We start from the raw sequence: 19,725 nt of genomic DNA on the forward strand, positions 1-19,725 counted from the left end.
TATCATCTATAATGAGGACAACGGTATCATCAAAGCCTTCAGAAACATCCCTGGAATTACTCTGCTTAATGTCAGCAAACTGAACATTTTGAATCTTGCACCTGGAGGGCATGTGGGCCGTTTCTGCATTTGGACTGAAAGTGCTTTCCACAGGTTAGATGAGCTGTATGGCACTTGGCGTGGAGCTGCCCCCTCAAGAGTAACGACAGCCTTCCATGCACAGGATGCTCAGTACAGACGTGAGCAGAATGTTGAAAAGCCCAGAGATCCAAAGAGCCCTCCGAGCACCACGCAGGAAGATTCACCGCGGAGTCCTGAAGAGAATCCACGGAAAACCCTGAGGATCATGTTGAAGCTAAACCCATATGCAGAGACCGTGCGCCGGAACACCGTTCTTCGTCAGGCCAAGAACCACAAGCTCCGGGTGGACAAAGTAGCAGCAGCACTAGAAGCCAAATCAGATGAGAAGGGGGTTCCAGGCAAGAAGCCTGTGGTCGGGAAGAAAGGAAAGAAGGCTGTTGGCCTTAAGAAGCAGAAGAAGCCTTTGGTGGGGAAAAGGCTGCAGCTACCAAGAAACCAGTAGCTGAGAAGAAGCTGGCAGAAGAGAAACCCAGCACAGAAGAAAGAAGCCTGTGGCGTAAACTTACATTTGTTTGTTCCATACGGTCCGGTCACTGTGGACAGCTAATTTTGAATAAAAATGAGCAAAGGCAATGAGAAACATAAAAAAAGTGGATGGTGCTGGATGCTCCCCCGTGAGCCAGGCCCACGCTGTGCTGTCAGCTCACGGCTCTGCATGAAGGACCGGCACCCATTCAGTCTGTGAGCTGGCAGGACCGAGCCCTCACGCCCAGGGCGCCTTCAGCAGACAGCCTGCCGTGGAAGTGGTGCCCGCATGTGGGGGGTCATCTTTCCAAAGGGTCGCCGTCTCTAATTAAAATGTTGGGTCAGATCAGAAGCATCCGTCTATTGTGTGGCACGTCAGGACTCGTTGTAACTTTCTTCCCATTTAATTATTATAATGAACACAATTAGCATGTGCTGTGAGCCCTTCACCTTATTTGCATTTTATATGGGATAATTAAAAGTGCCCTGATAATTACATTAACTCAGTGACAAATGATTTGACTGCCTGCGTACTGCTGTATGGGGAATAAGCACCTTTGCATATTCATTTTCGTTAGTGACTGACTGTTCATTTGGAAAGACCCCAGAGAGTGCAGCTGTCAGAGCCCGAACCTCTTATGGGAGTTGAAGGGAAGGGTCCCTGTGGCCCAGCGTCCCCGTCAGCGCCTCTGTGGAGAAGTCCATGCGTCATGTAACCGTCCGCCCTACATGTGCGCGGGCTCCTGCAGGCTCCTGGGGAGAGCAGCATGAGCTGGACAGTGAGGCTCTTGAAACGACATCGGCCTGAGCTGTGACCTGCATTTTCCAGGTCTTGTGTGATTTGGTGATTTAGTAAGAAAACCCAAACATTAATGGACTAATCATCCCTAAACTCTGTCTGTTGTCCTCCCCTCGGCCGTTTCCCTGCAAACGAGAGCGGGGCTGTTCCCAGTCGTGCACCCTCGGGGCTCAGGGAAGCAGAGCAGTGTGTTCCCAGGGCACAGCTTTCCAGCCCGGTTCCAGCTCCGAGCCTTCAGAGGCAGCCCAAGTCCTGCTCAAACATTCTCACTGTTTGTTGTTCTCAAAGGAGAGGGTCCTCGGTCACACCCCTGTGTACACTCCCCAGCCTGTCCCCCATGAATGGAGTCCACTGTGGGCTCGGAGGGGCCTCCAGGTCCCAGGCCTTCCTGCTCTCACAGTGAGTGTGGGCAGCTCGCTCTGTAGCTGTCACACTGGCATCCGGCTTTCTGTGTTTCCTCTCTCTGTGTGCCACGTACATTCCTCTTATAAAATAAATACCACGTCTGAGGATGAGCCTAGGGGTGTCAACAATATAACCATTTTGGAGTTACTCTCAATATTTCAGCTCAGAGAAAAATATGGCTTTTCCCCCTCAAAAGTAAAATTCAATCAGTTGCACAATAAATTTCCTAATTAAAAGTAAGTTTTGCTTAAATATTTATTTTAAGACTTTTAGTGAGTGACCTGGCTGGGGTTAGAATGGCACTTGCCAGTTGGCAGTTTTGGCTGATGGCAGTGAATGTCGCCCATATCACCGAATCCAAATAAAGGGCACTGTTTACTCCCCTCATCTCTTCGGTGAGCTTTCCAACACGTGCTCACGTCAGGGACCCTTTTTCCTGCACAAACCACCCGAGAAGTTGTCAGGAGCCCCGCGCGTTAGCCTGTGGCTGCCGGGCCGATCCCTGGAGCAGACGCAGCCTCGGCAGAGCCCGCACCTCCCGGGACCAGCATGGCCAGTGCACTTGGGGTACCTGGCTGAGAAAGGGGCCTCCTCCCCGAGGCTGGCTCACCGTGTTCCCACAGACCCTCCTGCCTGTGGACGGGGCAGCAGCAGTTCAGGGCCTGGTGCAGCCACAGCCTGAATCCGTCTGCAGCTGAGGTTTTGATGTGATCTTTGACGTCCTGAACGTCAGATGCCACAGAGGACAAGAGTGTGGGCCTGACGGGAGCGCCTGGGAACGCCCTTGGCTGTCCGGCGCTGTGACCTTGGCGGGCTACTGAGCGCCGAGCCTCGTCTACTCATCTGTGAAGCGGGGCCACGTGGCCACGACTCCAGGTGCTGTGTGGAGTGAGGGGGACAGTCGTGGGGAAGCTTGGGAGGCAGCTGCTGCCCGCTGGGCTCGCCCTGCATCACCGCTCCATGGCACCGAGCCACCTCCCGGCGTCACACAGGCCTGCGACGCTCAGGGCTGCACAGATCGGCCATCCTTCCTTCATGGGCCTCCTCAGCTTCTCAGAGTCTGGACACTCCAGTGAAACGCTGTCACCACCCAGCATTGGAGCCGTGAGGCGGAACACTAGCCTCGCTTCATCTCAGCTGGACTGAGAAAGTGGGGAGTCCACCGAGCTGCTTCGGCAGCGGCTGTGAGACTAAGAGCACAAGAGAGGACCTGCCTCCGCCCAAAGGGACATGCAGCCAGTCGTCCTCTCTGAGCTCCATCCATCACCAGACTGGGCAGAGAGAGGAGACACATGGGGAGACGGCCTGCACCCCCTCCCAGGGGTCCTCTGCACAGGCTCCGGTCAGGGGTGCCCAGGCCTCACATCCTTGCCGACCAGGAAGCCTTCTCCTGATGGTGGGGTGTGCACAGAAAATAAGATCAGAAGGACGCTCTGTCGGAGGTGAGCGCCTGACCCGGGCTGAACCTGGGCTGCCTTCATCTTCAGTCACGGAGGGGCCTTTGTTCTTAACCCCCCGAGGATATGCTTTCATTAATTTTAGAGAGAGAGAGAGAGAGAGAGGGAGGGAGGGAGAGAGGTCTTCAGTCACGGAGGGGCCTTTGTTCTTAACCCCCCAAGGATGTGCTTTCATTAATTTTAGAAAGAGAGAGAGAGAAACATCCATCGGTCGTCTCCCATACGTGCCCGACTGGGGATCAGACCCGCAGCCCAGGTCTGTGCTCTGACCAGGAATCGAACGGGCCTTTTGGTGATTCTCCAGCCGAGTCACCGGCCGGGGCACAGAGGAGCCTTTTAAATAATCACTGAGCTGGAAACACCTCCTGAGATGGGAGCGGGAGCGGGAAACCCTGTGGGTCACAGAAGCCGATGCCGTCGAACAGCGAGTGTGGCGGCCGCCAGGGTCGTGGGTCCTGTCCCGGCTGCACAGCTGGGTGGCCTTGCTGAGTCCCTCCCTCTCGGGGCTTTACCCTCCTGTCTGATGGAGTGTGACTGTGTCATGTGAGACGCGTGGGAGGTCATGGCCAGACCAGCCCACGTAGGTACATGTCACCGTTTTCTAAGTACGGCAGTCACAGCCCCTGCTCTTGCCACTGGTCTCCTGGCTGCTCCACAAACACAGCCTTGTCCTTGCTGCTTTCTGCCTGGAATGCTTTTCCCTCAGAAACCAGCAGGTTTGGGGACATGGTTGCCGCCTGTCCTGCTCCCAGAGGCCTTCCTTTCCTGTCGGCCATGGTCCTGTTTCTTCTTTGCCTCGCTCTGTTTTTCTTCTTACTGGTGGCACCTGCCCCCTGACATTTCCCTGTTGACTCTGTCTCCCACTCCCAGCCGTCCCACTAAATGTCGGTACCGAGAGCAGTGCCACGCAGGTGGCAATTACCTGGTAAATATTTGCTGAATGAAGGATCAGATGTGAAGAGGACACATCACCCTTAGGCATGATACTGCAGAAAAGGTTAAAACAGCCCCAGATTTTGAAAGATACAGCACTTCTGCTTCACTAACCAAACCTCCTGAACTGACTTTTAGCTAAAAATGTAAGAGCCGTTTCTTTGACACTATAACTTACTTATCTTAGAATCTATTCTAAAGGAAACTCCTTAGTTTTGTTTTGTGGAGCCAATAATTCTGAGAACCAAAGGAAACTTCTGTTTAGTGTTTGGCAAATCCTGTTGTGAGAAAACACTGCCATGCGGGAGCACGGTTCACGCCCCAGCCCTGCCTCACGTGTGGTGGGGGGCGGGGGGAGGAGAGTGGGTGCCTTTGGGGTCTTTGCTCACCGAGTTGGTGCATAGTCCTAGCAAATCTGTGATGGTGATGACGGATGTTTTTTAAAAAGCCTTTTGGTGTATCCCCACTCCAAGCCAGGGCACTGTGGGAGGGTCTGCACTCACAGACCCCAGAGCACGTGTCGTCCATCTCGGCAGCAAGCTGATGCGGCATTCTGAATGATTCTTCTTCAATCCCTTTGGGACCCTCATTGTGTCAGCAGGTGCTGCCCACCTCTCAGAGACCTGCCCGGGCAGCAGTCAGCGGCTCTCCCTCAGGCTCGGGGAGTGTTTTGTAGCCTGAGGAGAGGGAGTGGGCTCTGCACCGGGCAGCTGCCCCACAGCCAGCCGTGCATCCGGCGGACGCTCGCCTGCGGTGCCGCTGCTCAGCTGCTCATCTGTAAAGTGCAACCACGCGGCTGCCACCTCCCGGCTGTGCACATTGGACTAGATGCCGCACAGTCCCTGGGCCAGAGCCGGTGCCGGTTCTGTGCGGCCGGTTCTGTGGGTGTGAGGTCATCACGGGGGCCTCCCTGCTCTAACGGGGAAAAGGCCCGAGTGCCCACCACTCAGCCCCGACACGCCCTCCCCTCCAGCCACCTCCGCTGTCAGAGCATCCCCAGCTGCTGAGAGCGCTGACGTCTCCTGCCCAGGGACCCTGTGTGGACCCCACGATGTGGAAGCACCAGGGTTCCCGTCAGGGTCCTGGGCTGCACTTGCTGCTCTGGCCCCACTGCCCTCCCCTTCCCAGGGCCACGCCTTGCTGAGCAGGACGCATTGCCCGGTGGCCACCAGATGCGGTCGGGGAGGCAGTGAGAGGGTCTCCACTCAGCACCGTGGGCCCAGAGGTCGGAGGAAGGGAGACCTCACACCCGGGGAATTCTCTCTGAAACCCACCACGGAGCCCAGAGGTGCTCTGAGCTGGTGTGAGGGAGCGACGGGGAGACGCCTGACATGAATGACGGGGAGCCTTTCATGGCCCCTAATTGGAACCTTATCCTCCGGTACTTAGAGCAGAGAGATGAAAGCGGGGAAATCCGAGAGACCATTTATTTCACTTGAGAAAGCAGTAAACGAACTACAAAGAGATGTGACTGCTATTATATTTTTAAGATTAAATAAAATTGTCACAGACTAGTGCTGGGCAGCCGGTAAGTGCTCGGGGAATGCACCCACGCTCCCCGTCGGCTCCTGGGAGGTGGCCAGGCGCTGCGTGGATGACCCTCGCTCACCCAGGGACTCCCTGGGAGGAGGTCGGCCACCAGCTCTCCAAGCCCCTGGGAGTATTGGGACCTTCAGGCATTGTTAGGTATGCGCCTCCGCCACCCACTCCTGCCCCCACATGTGCTGTCATGGCGTTCATAATCCTCCGGTACCACACGTGTGTGTGTGTGTGTGTGTGTGTGTGTGTCTGTGTCTCTGTGTGTGTCTGTGTCTGTGTGTGTCTGTGTCTGTGTGTGTGTCGTGATTCATGAAGGTCACTGGCCGCCAGGCCCAGCCGGCTTCAGGTGTGACAGGACTTGTCAGGAGCGATGCGCTGGCCTGGCCACCCTCGCTGGAGCTTTGCAGCAGGACCTGTTCGCAGAAGGAATGCAACGCGACTTTGTCTCTGCTCTGCTACAAAAATATGCTTTGTTCCAACGATCTACGGACCCTCGCGGCTGTCTCTCTCGGTGCATTCAGATGTCTAGACACCTGCTCTCACCCCTCGGGTGAGGACATCTTGTCTCTGACAAGAAAAGGGAAAACAAAACAAGAATTCTTAGGCATGAAGACTTTGCTTTGGTGAGATTAGCTGTCTGTACACATTCTGTCTGACTTCACCCCCGGCCACACTGACCGACAGAACTGGGTGGCCTTAGATTTGAGAGGCCGGCTCGCAGGGCGCCGGGAGGAGCCGCCCCTGCTCTCGGACCGCAGTGCCAGGAGCCTGGGAGTTGGTGGGGTGCTGGCCGAGGGACCCAGCCAGCCAGCTGTTCTTGCAAATGCAAAGATGGGTCATCGCAGCACTGGATGTAGGTTTGGGAACCTGAGCTTGGTCCTCATCCCTTCCCTCCCCAGAGTCATGAGTACCTGCTCTTTGCAGGAACGGCGATGGGCACCATGCGAGGTACTATGGGCACAGTGTCCCCATGGAGCTGACAGCGAGCGACTGGGAAACGGATTCACTTTTATAGCCTTGTTTCTGACATGAGAATTGGAAGACTGAGCTGGAGCTTGCAGAACTCCCTGCAAGGAGAAGAGATGGGCTTTGTGGGAAGACTGGGTCCTGCTCGAGGGCAGGGATGGCTCTCACTTGTCACCACCCCGTTCCAGGTGCCTCGTCCCACTCGGCCGGAGCAGACGCTCAGTAAACATCTGATGAATGGACGGTTTGTCTGCTCGCTCACTTCCTGGCTCCTGGCAGCACTCCAGGCCGTCACAGTCGGAGGAGAGGCGGCGGTTTCCGTTTATGTAACAGGATAGAACCTCCGCGGGCCTGCTCTCCTGCGGTCCCAGAAAGGGAGTGTGCGTTGTCGTTTTCAGACGTGTGATCCGCACACTCTCCCAGGCCGGATGCACCTCCAGACCAGACCTACCGCTACTCAGCCCGTCACCCCACTTCCCTTTTTCTTCTTTAAATGTAACTGTTGGGAAAAGTACTCAGGTGATCCCACAGATCAGCATCATCAGTCGATTGTACAAGATAGTGTTTGTTCCAGAAACGTCAGGCCAGATTGCAGACACTCAGACCCCCAGGCAGCTGATTGCAGGCGTCCCGGACGGAGCTCATGCAGTCGCGCGCCCAGCAGGTTCCCCTGAGCGTCAGCCCTGCCTCTCAGACCCCAGGCAGCTGACTGCAGCCGCGCGCCCAGCAGGTTCCCCTGAGCGTCAGCCCTGCCCGCTCCGTTCCTCTCGTTCGGTTCTTCCGTCTGATCCTTTGAGACAAGGCCGAGAGCTGGTCACTGGATGCCTCGCCCAGCAGAACCTGGGTGTTGAGGAGGCCTTTGTGCTGGTGGGTCTGTGTCCGCCGGTCGGCGTCTGTTTGGATGGCGGGGTGTCATCCTCCTCTCCGTCTGGACGAGACTGTGAGAAGCCGGCTGGCGGCAGGCACAGGACGAGCTCGGGTGCAGCGACAGAGCCAGCCCTGTGCCAGGGAGGGGCGCCTCGCGTCTGAGGGCCCTGCAGGGGCCTGAGGGTGAGCGGGAAGCCAGCACTCAGCGTCCCGGGGCTGCCTGGGGACCTGGGACAGTCTTTTGAAGTTTCTGAACGTCGTCTTTTTTGTGATGAAAGAGGATGGTCACCCACCCCCGTCTGCCCACCACAGAGAGTGCGTAGAGTGAGGCCGTGAGGAGTCTGCCCAACCGGCTCTGCCCTGCGGGTGAGGGGTCCTACGTGCAGGGTCCTGGAGACAGGCCTCCAGGCCTCCACAGAGAGACCGGTCCACCCGCACCACCAAGAGACGGCCTTCCCCGGACTCTCCGTAAACCGGCCGGGAGCCTGCGGTGGTGCCCAGGGCCCTGAGGATTCCGCGTGCGGCCCACCCCGCAGGGGCCTCAGTCCCTCCAGAAACAAGGGCCCCGGGCTGGTGAACAGCACACACCTGTTCTCATGTCTGCGGGCTGGAAGCCCGAGGTCAGGATGCCAGGCTGGGGGCCCAGGAGGGTCTCCTCCAGGTTGCAGACGGCCACCTTCTCGTCGTCCTCACAGCGTCGTGGCAGAGGGAGGCCTGTCCCAGCCGTGAGGGCCCAATGCCCTCCCCCGGACACGCTGTGTAACCAGGGCTGGCCGTGCAGGCTGAGGCGATGGGACGTGGAGGCCGACAGACCATCCAGCTCACGAGGGGACATGCGGGTGGATCCCCCGGTGACACGGACGAGCCTCACCGTCCACCAGGGCTGCACAGGACAGGAGGGAAGATGCAGCGGCTGCCGTCTGGGACCAGGACCTGTCGCGGCTGCCGCCCTGTCTCCGGTTGGAAGGAGAGCGTCTCTGGCTGTGCTGCCTGGAAGGCTTCCTGGGCATGAGGGCTCCCTGTGCCTCACAGGAAGCTCATGCCGGATGACTCGGGCCCACGGCTCCGTCTGTGAGCTCTGCCCTCTGCCTGTTTCCCTTGGCACGTTGGGCACAGCAGCTCGAAGCACACGGTCGGCTGAGCCTCTGCACTTCGGTTTCTAGGATCGTGCTCATGCTGGGGCTCTCTCCTCAGAGCTGTCAGAACGCCCTCCTACCCCACCAGGTCCCCCTGGCACCCTCCTGTGTGCAGAGCTCGTCCTGTGGGCACAGGGTCAGGGGAGGCCAGGCTGTGGCTTCCAGGGGCTGGAGATGCTGCCGAGGCCCAGCCAGAGCCAAGAGCCGGAGCTGCCGGATCTGCCCAGCGAGTGGCCTTCATGGGGAGGTGGCTGGGATGATGGAAAACAGGCCATGGGCCTCACCTGGGAGGGGCTCCGGTCCTGCAAGCCCCTCAGTGGGAGCAGGTGCCACCGGAGAGGACACGGCAGCAGTGCCCATCGCTACGTTGGCTTTTACATTCTGGTCACAGATGCCTCATGGGAGCCTCATCTAAGCCCTGAAGCTGCCATCCCGCCCCCCCCCCTTCACTTTATAGAAAGGACCCGGAATCTCCAGTTGGTTAACTGACCAGAGCCAGGGCTCCTGACAGTCCCCTGGAGCCTGCAGTGCGGGGCCTGTGGCCGCCGAGGGGCGGCTGACACGCAGCTGGTGAGGGCAGCCTCTCGGGTGAGACGTCCCTCTGGCCGGGGGAGGAGGAGTCACAGCTGCACCTTGGACTGAACTTTGTGACCCCCCCCCCCCAAAACTGGGGAGAGGTCTGTCCGTCCACACACACTCGCGGGAAAGGCCAGGGAGGGGTCAGTCTGCACCCAGGAAGAGGCTCGGCCTCAGACTCCCAGGCTCCAGAGCTGTAGGAAGCGGATTTCCGTTGTTGAGGCCGCATGACACGTGGCGGCAGCCTGAGTTGTGACGGGCCAGCAGGCACCCAGCTTCTCTCCTGGAACTCCTCCACCGGCAGTTCCAGGCGCCAGGTTGGACGCCGCCCTGCAGGTAGGTCCGCATTCCCTGCGTGAGGGGCAGCCTCCCTCGTGGCTCTCCTAGGACCTCGTCCTTCCCTCTCGGATGCCTCAGGCCCCTGTGCTGAGAGCGAGAAGCGTGGCCTCTGCCCCACAGACGTGACCCGAGGCTCGGTCCGTGCCTGCTGACCTCACCTGGCCCCTCCATGCACCCAGGTCTCCTTCGCCCGGTAGAAGGCACACCGATGGGAGCCAGAGGCCAGGAGCGGCCAGGGGTCAGCAGGTGAAAGAATCAGCAGCTTGTCTACTCCACCTTCCATCTTCTTTTCCTTTTTTAAACCAGATTCCTCTTTAACGCCCGTGTTTGTGTCCCCAGCCCTCTCTCCACCAGCATGCAGCCTCCTCATTCTCAAGCCCCTGCTTCCAAAGAAGAGGGAGTGGGGGGTCTCTCTCCCCCCTCCCCTGACTAGCCCTCTCTCCACCAGGCCGGGCACACTGCCAGCATGCAGCCTCCTCGTTCTCAAGCCCCTGCTTCCAAAGAAGAGGGAGTGGGGGGTCTCTCTCCCCCCTCCCCTGACCCCCGTGATACTAACAAAGTGGTGAGGACAGGGCCCTGGGCAAAAGATCCCCTTCTTCAGTGGGTCGTAGCGACCGGAGAAGGACCAAGACGGACCACGAAGGCAGGAAGCTCTCTCGTGCTCCAGTGCAGGCAGGTGGTTTCTGCTCGTCTGCCTCAAACTCAAGACACGGGCATCTACTCAGTGAGAGAATCTCTTTCGAGAGCCCGCACCCCTGGCCCTGTGTGCTCTTTATTTGGGCACCAACAGGATGTCCGCTATGGGGGGTGTGCGCATCAGTGATTTTCAGCCTTTTCATCTCATGGCGCACATACACTAACTGCTAAAATTCTGCAGCACGCCAAAAAATATATTAAATTTCGCCAGTTTGACAAAAAAAGGCATAATTTTTTATAATTTCATTCGCACCAGATGTCTATTGTCCTTTTTTTTTTTCTTTTGCAGCAGTTCTCAACCTGTGGGTCGCGACCCTTTCACAGGGGTCGCCTAAGACCATCGGAAAACACATCTATAATTACATATTGTTTTGTGATTAATCACTATGCTTTCATTATGTTCAGTTTGTAACAATGAAATTGGGGGTCACCACAACATGAGGAGCTGTATGAAAGGGTCGCGGTGTGAGGAAGGCTGAGAACCACTGAGAGGTCAGTGCCCCTGCCTGAGTAGTCAGGTTTTGCCTGTTGTAAGAAACACTGGCACGCCAGTTGGAAATGGTTCGTATACGTCATTAAAAAGTTTACTTCTGAAGGAATTCTCCACCTTAAAACCAGAGCATTGGGGCCACTTGCCCAGGATCACACGACTAGCAGAGGGGACGACGGACGTGTTGGAGGCGGTTTCTCGGTGTGGTGGGGCCGTCCAGGCACCTCTGTAAGAAGCCCTGTGGCTGGTGTCGGCCTGCGTGCCCTCAGGGAGGGCAGTGGCCTGGCCAGGCTCAGGGTAGTGCCCACCTTTGTAAACAAAGGTGACAGACCAGCAGCCACTGATTTAGTGCCAGCTCCGTCGGGAATGCAGATAGAGAGAAACAGCGTATTACCAACTGAGCTTTCCCCGACTGTGTACATTCCTTTCATTCAGCAAGACTTTCATGCCTCGCGGTGCCTCCCTGTTGACTTTCTCCTGCCTTGGGAACGCCCCGGCAATCCAGGGGGTGTGACCACCTGTGGCCTGGGAGGAGGGACTGGACAGAATAAGACGGAGCCCCCCTCACCCCGCAGTCTGTCCAGAGCCTCTCGGGCAACTCTCTCCGGGTGCCCAAAGCCCTGAGCATCCAGGTTGGGCTCTTGGCATCCCAGTCTTGGTTCCTACCCCTAAGGGAGCGCTCGGCCCAAACCCGCCAACGGTTCCGCTTGCTGATGCCACCAGCCCACCTGACTCGCCCAGCGGTGGTCTTGCCTGCGTCTCCGTGCGGCAGGTTAGCCCCTTCCAGACCTCCAGACCCTGGCTGCCCACAATGTGTGACATGTGGTTCGAAGGCCAGTACTGACCAGATGTCCTGCTCTGGCTCAGAGCCAAGCCGGGGTGCGGCTCTCACCACCCCTCGTGCACCCCAGCCTGTGCCCAGGTGGTCTGTCCCAGGTGGTCCTGTGGGTAGAACTCCTCACCCCCAGGTAACTGCCTACGTCCATCAGTGTCTTCACCGACAAGAGGCTTCAAAGTCGTGGCCGCTGGCAGGTCACCTCACGGCATGTGTGAACTGTAAACTCCTCCTCCACAGGCAGCTCTGCCTGTTCCTGGGGGTCTGACAGGCCCCGAGGGCTCTGCCCACCTCAGCAAGGGGCTGGGGTTTAGGGGGAAGGGTCCGGCCGGGCAATCCTGTTCTGTCTCATTTACCAAGAACCCGGTGTTGTCGTCTTTGTCATTGTGCCTGTGCCAGCCAGACTGGCCAGCGGGGTGTCTTCTGATAGCGTTTCAACAGTGAGGTTCCACAGAAGGAGCTAAAGGGGGAGGGACTTCTCATAACGGGATCGTTGTGAACTCTAAGGTGGTGACCATTTGGCTGTGCCACGAACTTGTATCTAATGATTAGAATAAAGATGCAAGTAAACAATGAGCCGACGATCGGACACATTTTCTCAGCCAGCGTCGGACACGGCAGCACACAGCCATGTGCTGAATGGTCACGCTGCGCGTCTTTAAAATTCCTGCTGGATTTGAAGGTATTAACAAGTCCCTATCAGCATTCTCTAAAGGTTTTTGATGTCATTTTAGCTATTGAACTGAAATATGTGAACTATTACTTTGTTGATTTTCTTCTTAAACCAGGCTGCATTACATCTGAGCGTGTGTTTTAAAGTATTGTTAAAAGTGCTCTGAGAACTTGTAAATCCCTGTGATTCATGTTCCTCCTGCCTCTGCGGTTGCGTTCCTTCCCTCTGGTTTTAATCTGAATGCAGTCCTGCCTGGGTGTGTACCTGTAAAACGGTGTTTCTCCGAGTACAATTTACAGTCCTGGCCTTGGCTTTCACCGTGTCCCTACCCTCCTGTGAGGACTGTCCAGGCGAGGTTACTTGAAACAGACCTGATTTGGACATTTCTGAGTTTATTGTGAAGGCCCAGGGGTGAGTGAGGAGGGCTCCCTACGAGCCCATTAACTGCGTGTGCACGGCCGTCAGCCTCGCCTGCTGCAGCCACGGCCGCGTTTCTCTAAACAGTTCTCCTCTTAGTCTCCGTGGCACCGATGGAAACAGATAAGGAGGACGGATGGGAGGAGGGACCTTGGGAGCCTGGGCCGAAGCTGCTCGTTCCCCTACAATCCCCTCTTCTTCCAGGGCTGGTCTGCATACGGAATGGATTTATCCGCGTTCATATGTTCTGTGAGCGGGTCAGGGACTGCAGTGGGCAGGGCTGCCAGAGCGTGTCTGCCTGGGGCGGGGGCTGTGTGCAGGTTTAAGGGAAATGGCTGTTGTTCTGCTTTTGCCCGGGGGGGGGGGGGGTGCGTGGTTACAGCTGCGTGTTCTGGTCCACGGCGCAGGCCTCCACGGCTGCTGGACCTTCATCAGGATTCTAGTAACTTAAATGGCTGCAGAACTTCTGGAATCTCTTCCTCGAGTTAGGAGATGGGGTTCTTGTCCGCTCCTTTCAGGTAAGGAGCGGGAGTCTTTTCCTCCTCCCGCTCCTTCCGCGTGTCCTCCTGGTTCTTCCCGGCACCTGCCCATGGAAAGGGGGCGGGGCCGGCCGGCGGCTGGCAGTTGACTGGTTGCTCCTCTGTCCCAGGTCATCGTGCAGTCCGGCCGCCACCCCACGGTGCTGCAGAAGCTGTGCCAGCTGCCCTTCCCGTACTTCAGCGACCCTCGGCTGGTCAAAGTGCTGTTCCCGTCGCTCATCGCCGCTTGTTACAACAACGGCCAGAACAAGATCATCCTGGAGCAGGAGATGAGCTGCGTCCTGCTGGCCTCCTTCATCCAGGTACCTCCGTGCGGCCTGCCTCGGCTGTGCGAGGGGGCAGGTGCCAGCCACCCGCCTTCTAGGGCGTTCACCTGCTTCTGTGCTTGGAAATTATTCACAAGATGTCGGGTGGTGAGAGGGGGCTTGAGTGTTGTGTAGTTTCTACTGGAGGATTTCAGGGAAAGGGCGAGTGATGCAACGGTAAGCCCACACCACGATGTTTCCAAAGGACGGCCAGGCCTCGCTGAGGCTTTAACGTCACATTCATCTTACATTTAGTCTGGCTGTGAGGGACAGGCAATGATTGCTGAGGGAAGATCAATTAGAACTTCAGTGTATTGGTGAATGTTTAAATAAATACTATTCACACACGCACACACACACACGCACACACACACACACCTGTGTGTATAACAAAAACCTGTTATGTTGCCTTTAGAAAAATCTACAACTTTTAAGAACGGCCTCCTGTGTTTCTGGTTGAGTGAAAGTCTGTAATCAGTGCTGTACTAAGCAAAGCAGTGTTTCCACATCGACACTAACTCGGTTGCTGACAGGACAACAGCCAAGTTGGCTCTTCTTTAATGTGTGTTCATAGCTAACCGGTGGTTTTCTTCTGTCGTCGTAGATCATTATTTCCTGAAAACATTCCATTTTCTTTCAAATATAACACAACTGGGTCAATTATGTTTAGAAATCTTTTTTTTTAATATATTTTATTGATTTTTTACAGAGAGGAAGGGAGAGGGATAGAGAGTTAGAAAGATCAATAAGAGAGAAACATCGATCGGCTGCCTCCTGAACACTCCCTATTGGGAATGTGCCCACAACCAAGGTACATGCCCTTGACCGGAACCGAACCTGGGACCCTTGGGTCTGCAGGCCGACGCTCTATCCACTGAGCCAAACCAGTCAGGGCTGTTTAGAAATCTTTTACTTTCAGCTTAGTTGTTTTGTTTGAGCCTGGGTTTCATTTTCTGAAAAAGTTTTCAAAGATATTCAAATCTACAGGTCAGGTACAAATTTTCATAAAGTGTCATATGGTTAAATCAAAGTCTTAATAAAGTCTTCTGTAACCATCATAGCAAGAGTTAGGATTCTACATATGCTCTTGGAACCTTGGGATTGAATTCAATAGAAATTACATTTAAGACTGTGATAGTAAACGCAGATGGTTCCTCTTCCAGTCGGTACTTTGTGGTCCCTCCAGGTTACACCCTGCTCTAGGCACTGGCATCACAGCAAGGAATGAAACATAAAACCTGCCTCCATAGACTTCTCATTGAGGCGGGAGTCAGACAGGAAACAGACAGCTTGTCCGTAGAGTTAATGCTGAGGAGGAAAGTACGGCAGGAGGGGTGGGGCTGCCAGGGCCGTGGGTGCAGCTTTGGGCCCGAACAGAGGGCCCTCAACCAAGACAGTGATAGCTGAGCAAAGAGCAAATCTGTGTCTGTCTCAACTTAATCCATTACATTTTCAACTGCTTGGGAAACAATTTGTAAAAATACAAATGATAGCAGAATCTAAAGTAGTAAATATATATGTGTATATATATGTGTATATGTATATGTATATATACACATATATACATATATATAGTACTTGTTTTCATCTGATGTTCATCTCAAACTAGTTCTAAATCTGCTCTATTACATTCAACACACATTCAAATGTAAGTGAATATAAATTTAACACATTTCACATATATTTTAACACAAATTCTGTAAATGCTACACAAATATCTTACAATGCTTATTTGAGATAAAATGTTGGACTTAAATCAAGTAATTTTTTTCTATAAATAATTGTGAAGGGAATTAATATATATTAGATTTTAGCTTATAAAATGGTTCTGCAAGGTCCCTGTGTTTTAGATAAATAATAATCACTAGAAAATGATATCAAAGGTAGGAGCTGGTAGTTTCTGAAATTTTGTATATTCTACATTTTCCATGTGAAAGTAAAATTAGCAGACTTTAAAATTTAGCTACAGAATACATAAGAGTTTTAATAGTTGTGTTTTAAAAACATGTTCATAATCTGTTTAAAACAGTAAATGTGACTATAAAGTGTTCAGTTTGTTAGATATAAAGTAAAATTGTCGTTTCCATAGTAGCAGCAGAATCTGAGAGTCATCACTGTTTAACTTAAAGTTACAGGAACATGGAATGCATAGCATCAGTTTCTTCAGCTTTGATATTTGGGCTCCAAAATATTCGTGCAAAAATCATTGTCTCTGAATTCAGCAGCTTTAAAGCCGCCTCAGTGAGGTTCTCTGCTTGTGGTTTTGGTATAAAAACGCTTTTCTCATCTTGCACAGGACTTTGCACAGAATCACGGTCAGGCAGCTAACCAGTCGTACCAGCCCAAAGGTATGTCTCTTAAGATTGAACGTCGTGTTTGTTGGCTGAACAGACATGTTTCTTACTTCACCTTTCGGAACCCTTGGAGAAATTATTGCTTACTTTGCCTAAAATATTTGAGATTCAGATACCAAGTGTATTTCAGTCAATAAAAAAATCTATTTTGTCATCAGCATGAATGTATCAGAATATACAGAGCCATGGCCAGTGTGGCTCGGTTGGTTGGAGCGCCATCCCGTATGCCAGAAGGTGGTTGCTTCATTCCCGTCAGGGCACATACCCAGGCTGCAGGTTTGATCCCCAATCAGAACACATGCAGGGGGCAGCCAGTCAATGTTTCTCTCTCTCCCTCTTTTTTCCAATCTCTCTAAAACTCAATAAAAAAAATAAAATAAAAAGAATATACAGAGAAATCTATGGAGTAAAAGAAAAGCACAAAAATATCTTTGTGAAATTTATACCCACCTCGTGCAAGATATAAATGGTGAATAATTACTAAATTAGTAATATAGGAGACAATCAGATCATTAATATTGGCCCATGTTACTCACATAAATACTGAAATCACATAGGTTTGGTCCCCTATACATGTTCAGAATAAAATTATCAGTGATAGTAACCCATATTGGCCCTAAATTCAAGTACTTGAATTTTTTTAATTGAAATAAGAAACGTAAAATTGTTCTCCGTGGAGAAAAGGCATCAGATTACAAGGGTTTTTCCCTGTATTTTCCTGCTGAGAGTTTCCTGAGATCAAACTGGAGATGCGGAGTTTTAAAGAGCATCTTTACTGTTTACAACATTCTGCTGCCCAGACAGTAACTGAGGCGTGCAGGTGGCTCTGTGACTGTCGAGAAGCGTCTCTGATTGAGACCCTAGTTCTCCCGTTAGTTTGATAGCCTTCAAAGTGGCCAGTCAGGGGCCCCTCCAGCAGGACCCCCTGGGCACCCACTGAGTAGTCCTTACTGGGGGGCAGGCGGCAGTGGGGGGGTCATCTTGGGTTGTTACACACACACACACACTCACACACACACACACACACTGGGCGAGTGTTGAAAAGTACAAAGATGAAAATATAAGCTTGTAACAATATCATGGGAAACGTCATGTTTTAGTGACTCAGATGAGTAAACAGAAAGCTGTGCCCCTTTTAGAAACTGAAGTCGGCCTCGCAGTTGGTCCCATTTGTCTGAGCCCGACGTGCAAGTTCAGTTCCGCCCTGACTCAGCTGCAGCCTGAAGAGAAGAGCTGTGGGGCTCCTTGGGGAAAGTCAGCATCGTTTGTTACTGTTTCTGACAAGAGAACGTTTAAGTTTGTGAAGATGTGAAAATGCCACAGGAACCCGGTGCCTGCATTGGTACCTGGACAGCAGTTTCTCTGCCAGTGAGCAGTGCAGGGGCCCCTCCTCCTGACTGAGGATGTCACCATTGGCGCGTGTCTGGCAGGCAGAGGCCCAGGAGCTGCCCGTCTGCCTGCCTGGAGGCTGAGGCCTGTGGACTCTCTCCACCTCCTTCTTCCCGGGACCATCTTCTCGGACTCCCACGCTTTCCCCACTCGCTGCTTTAATCCGCACAACAGGGAGCAAACCACTCTGTGGTGACACCCCACCAAGTTGTCCCTGGAGACCTGTTCCCTTCAGGGGAGCTTTCTGTTGTCCCCATAAAACATTGCAGGTCATTGGAGTTGGTTGCCCATGTGCACCCCTAAGTGTGAGCAGCTCTGCAGCACACACCTGGGCCGGGTGCTCGCTGCTCAGCGCCCCCGCTGTGCGAGTGGCTGCTGTGCTCACACCCTAACCGTCCCCTGCGGTTCCATAGGTGACTATCACTCAAAGTTTTCAACCAAACAGACGGTTTTAGAAAATATGTCAAGTTTACATACATATTTACCCTTTCAAGTCTAATTTAAGGACAGATTATGATTGTCGTTTTATTTTGTTACTATATTTATTTTGCCCTATTTTCCTACTCTGGAATCCAAAAGAAATTTTTTCACAATGTTTTACATAGGGGTTAATGTCTAAATACATTAGAAGCATAAAATAGATTGTGACTCAAATATATTGTATATTTTATACTATAGGTAGATTAATTACCTTGTTTGCATAAATTGTGTCTTAGTTTATCTGAAGTTTATGTCTCCATTTTGTACTCAGATATCAAAATAATTTTAATTTCTTAAACTTCAAAGAATTTAACTTTTACATTTCATTCTTTTCCATTTTTCTCTCAGGAAAATGCCTTGGATCCCAAGACTATCTTGAGCTGGCTAACAGATTTCCTCAGCAGGCCTGGGAGGAAGCTCGACAGTTTTTCTTAAGAAAATAATAAAAAACGTTTTGGTTGGTTCTATATTTGAGTACCCTCATTAGTAATTTAAATTGTTCAAACAAACGTTCTAACTGTTCCTTAAGAAACTCTTTTCCACATGTTTATACTCCCCCCGTATGTAGATATGGTATATACTTTGAACTATTTATAATGGCTGTAGATACGTCATGTTCTACTTGCTAACTCTGTAAGTTGAGTTTATTTCATTTATGCACAATAGTTTGCATTTTGGTAACTTCCATCTTATATACTTTGCATTTGTAATATGGGTGAAATTAGGCACAAAATTAGCAAGTCTGTTTACTTCTTGTAATAAAATAACTTATTCTGTTTGTCATGGTGACTTTTCTTAAGAAAATTCAAATTTGAAAGGAAATGCTCTCTCCGGCTCTTGCAGTATCTCAGTAAAGACTCGCGGTTAACCCGCTGAACCGCCCTCTTTCGGGGACTGGAGTGCATTCTAGTGACACGCACGATCCGGGGCCACGGGGGTGAAAGAGCGCGTGGCTCACCCGCCCCCGAGCTTCCCTCGGACAGAGCACAGCCTCCCGGGATGCGAACCGAATTGTTCTCCGGAGTAAAGTCCAGATCCGGGAAGATCCGCTTCTGAAAGACGTGACGGGCGGCGCCGAGCACAGGGAACGTGGGCGCTGACCAGGCCGCCGTCCTCGCCCCGCACCTGGGACCGCGCCGCGGAGCCATCGCTTCTGTCGGATGAGGGTCAGCGTGACCAGCAACAAGGATCGGGTCGGAAAATGCTTCCGAATATGGATCTCGCCCCGCACCTGAGGCCGCGCCGCGGAGCCATCGCTTCTGTCGGATGAGGGTCAGCGTGACCAGCAACAAGGATCGGGTCGGAAAATGGTTCCGAATATGGATCAGATCCAAGACTCGGGTGGGGGGCTGAGCAGAAGTTTCTTCGCTTTTTTAAGAGCAAACCCAGCTACTGAGTCCCTAGGCCGCGCGCGCATGGTTTTTTACTGTTTTACAGAGAAAACGTGGAGCTACCGCTTCCAAACGAACCAAAAGGCGACCCAGCCCCGTGCGCACGTCCGCGGGCACCGAGCGGAGAAGTCGCTTTTCACTTGCAAATGCTCGTCTGGTCGGAAGTTTGCCCGAAAGCCACAGTAACGGAGGCAGCGTGATCACCCTCCCGGGAGCCGGGAGCCGTCCACACCCGCTTCGAGTAAATCCGATCCGACCGTTCCACCGTTCCCCTGCCCGGCTGCCTGGGCGGGTCGGAGCCACCGGGACCTTCCGGGACGGTGCTCCCCCCTCCCCGGGCACTGGGACCCGGACCGGTCTCCCGCTGAGCCTGGGCCTCATCTCACCTCCCCACCGCCCTCCCCTCCTAGGCGGCTGCAGACCCTCGGACCTCGGTGACCTGGGAAGGGGTCATCCCCACCCCCGGCCTCCACTCCCCTCTCCCGGCTCCCTCCCCCCACGCGGGCCTCCTGTCTTCCTACCGAACTGCGCCC

General features: G+C 53.5%; 1 protein-coding gene across 1 annotated transcript in view; it reads left to right on the plus strand.

The window, feature by feature from the left end:
- The window catches only part of SCAPER (S-phase cyclin A-associated protein in the ER), a 160,426-nt gene extending 141,839 nt beyond the window's left edge, over window positions 1-18,587 (plus strand). Inside the window, exons 27-29 of the mRNA XM_014546250.1 lie at window positions 13,384-13,575; window positions 15,875-15,926; window positions 18,150-18,587. Coding sequence (XP_014401736.1) covers window positions 13,384-13,575; window positions 15,875-15,926; window positions 18,150-18,244 — 339 coding nt within the window. The 3' untranslated portion in view covers window positions 18,245-18,587. The remainder of the gene's footprint in view (window positions 1-13,383; window positions 13,576-15,874; window positions 15,927-18,149) is intronic.
- The last annotated feature ends 1,138 nt before the right edge of the window (window positions 18,588-19,725 follow it).

This window comes from Myotis brandtii, unplaced genomic scaffold, assembly GCF_000412655.1.
Source record: "Myotis brandtii unplaced genomic scaffold, ASM41265v1 scaffold439, whole genome shotgun sequence".
Classification (NCBI taxonomy): Eukaryota; Metazoa; Chordata; class Mammalia; order Chiroptera; family Vespertilionidae; genus Myotis; species Myotis brandtii.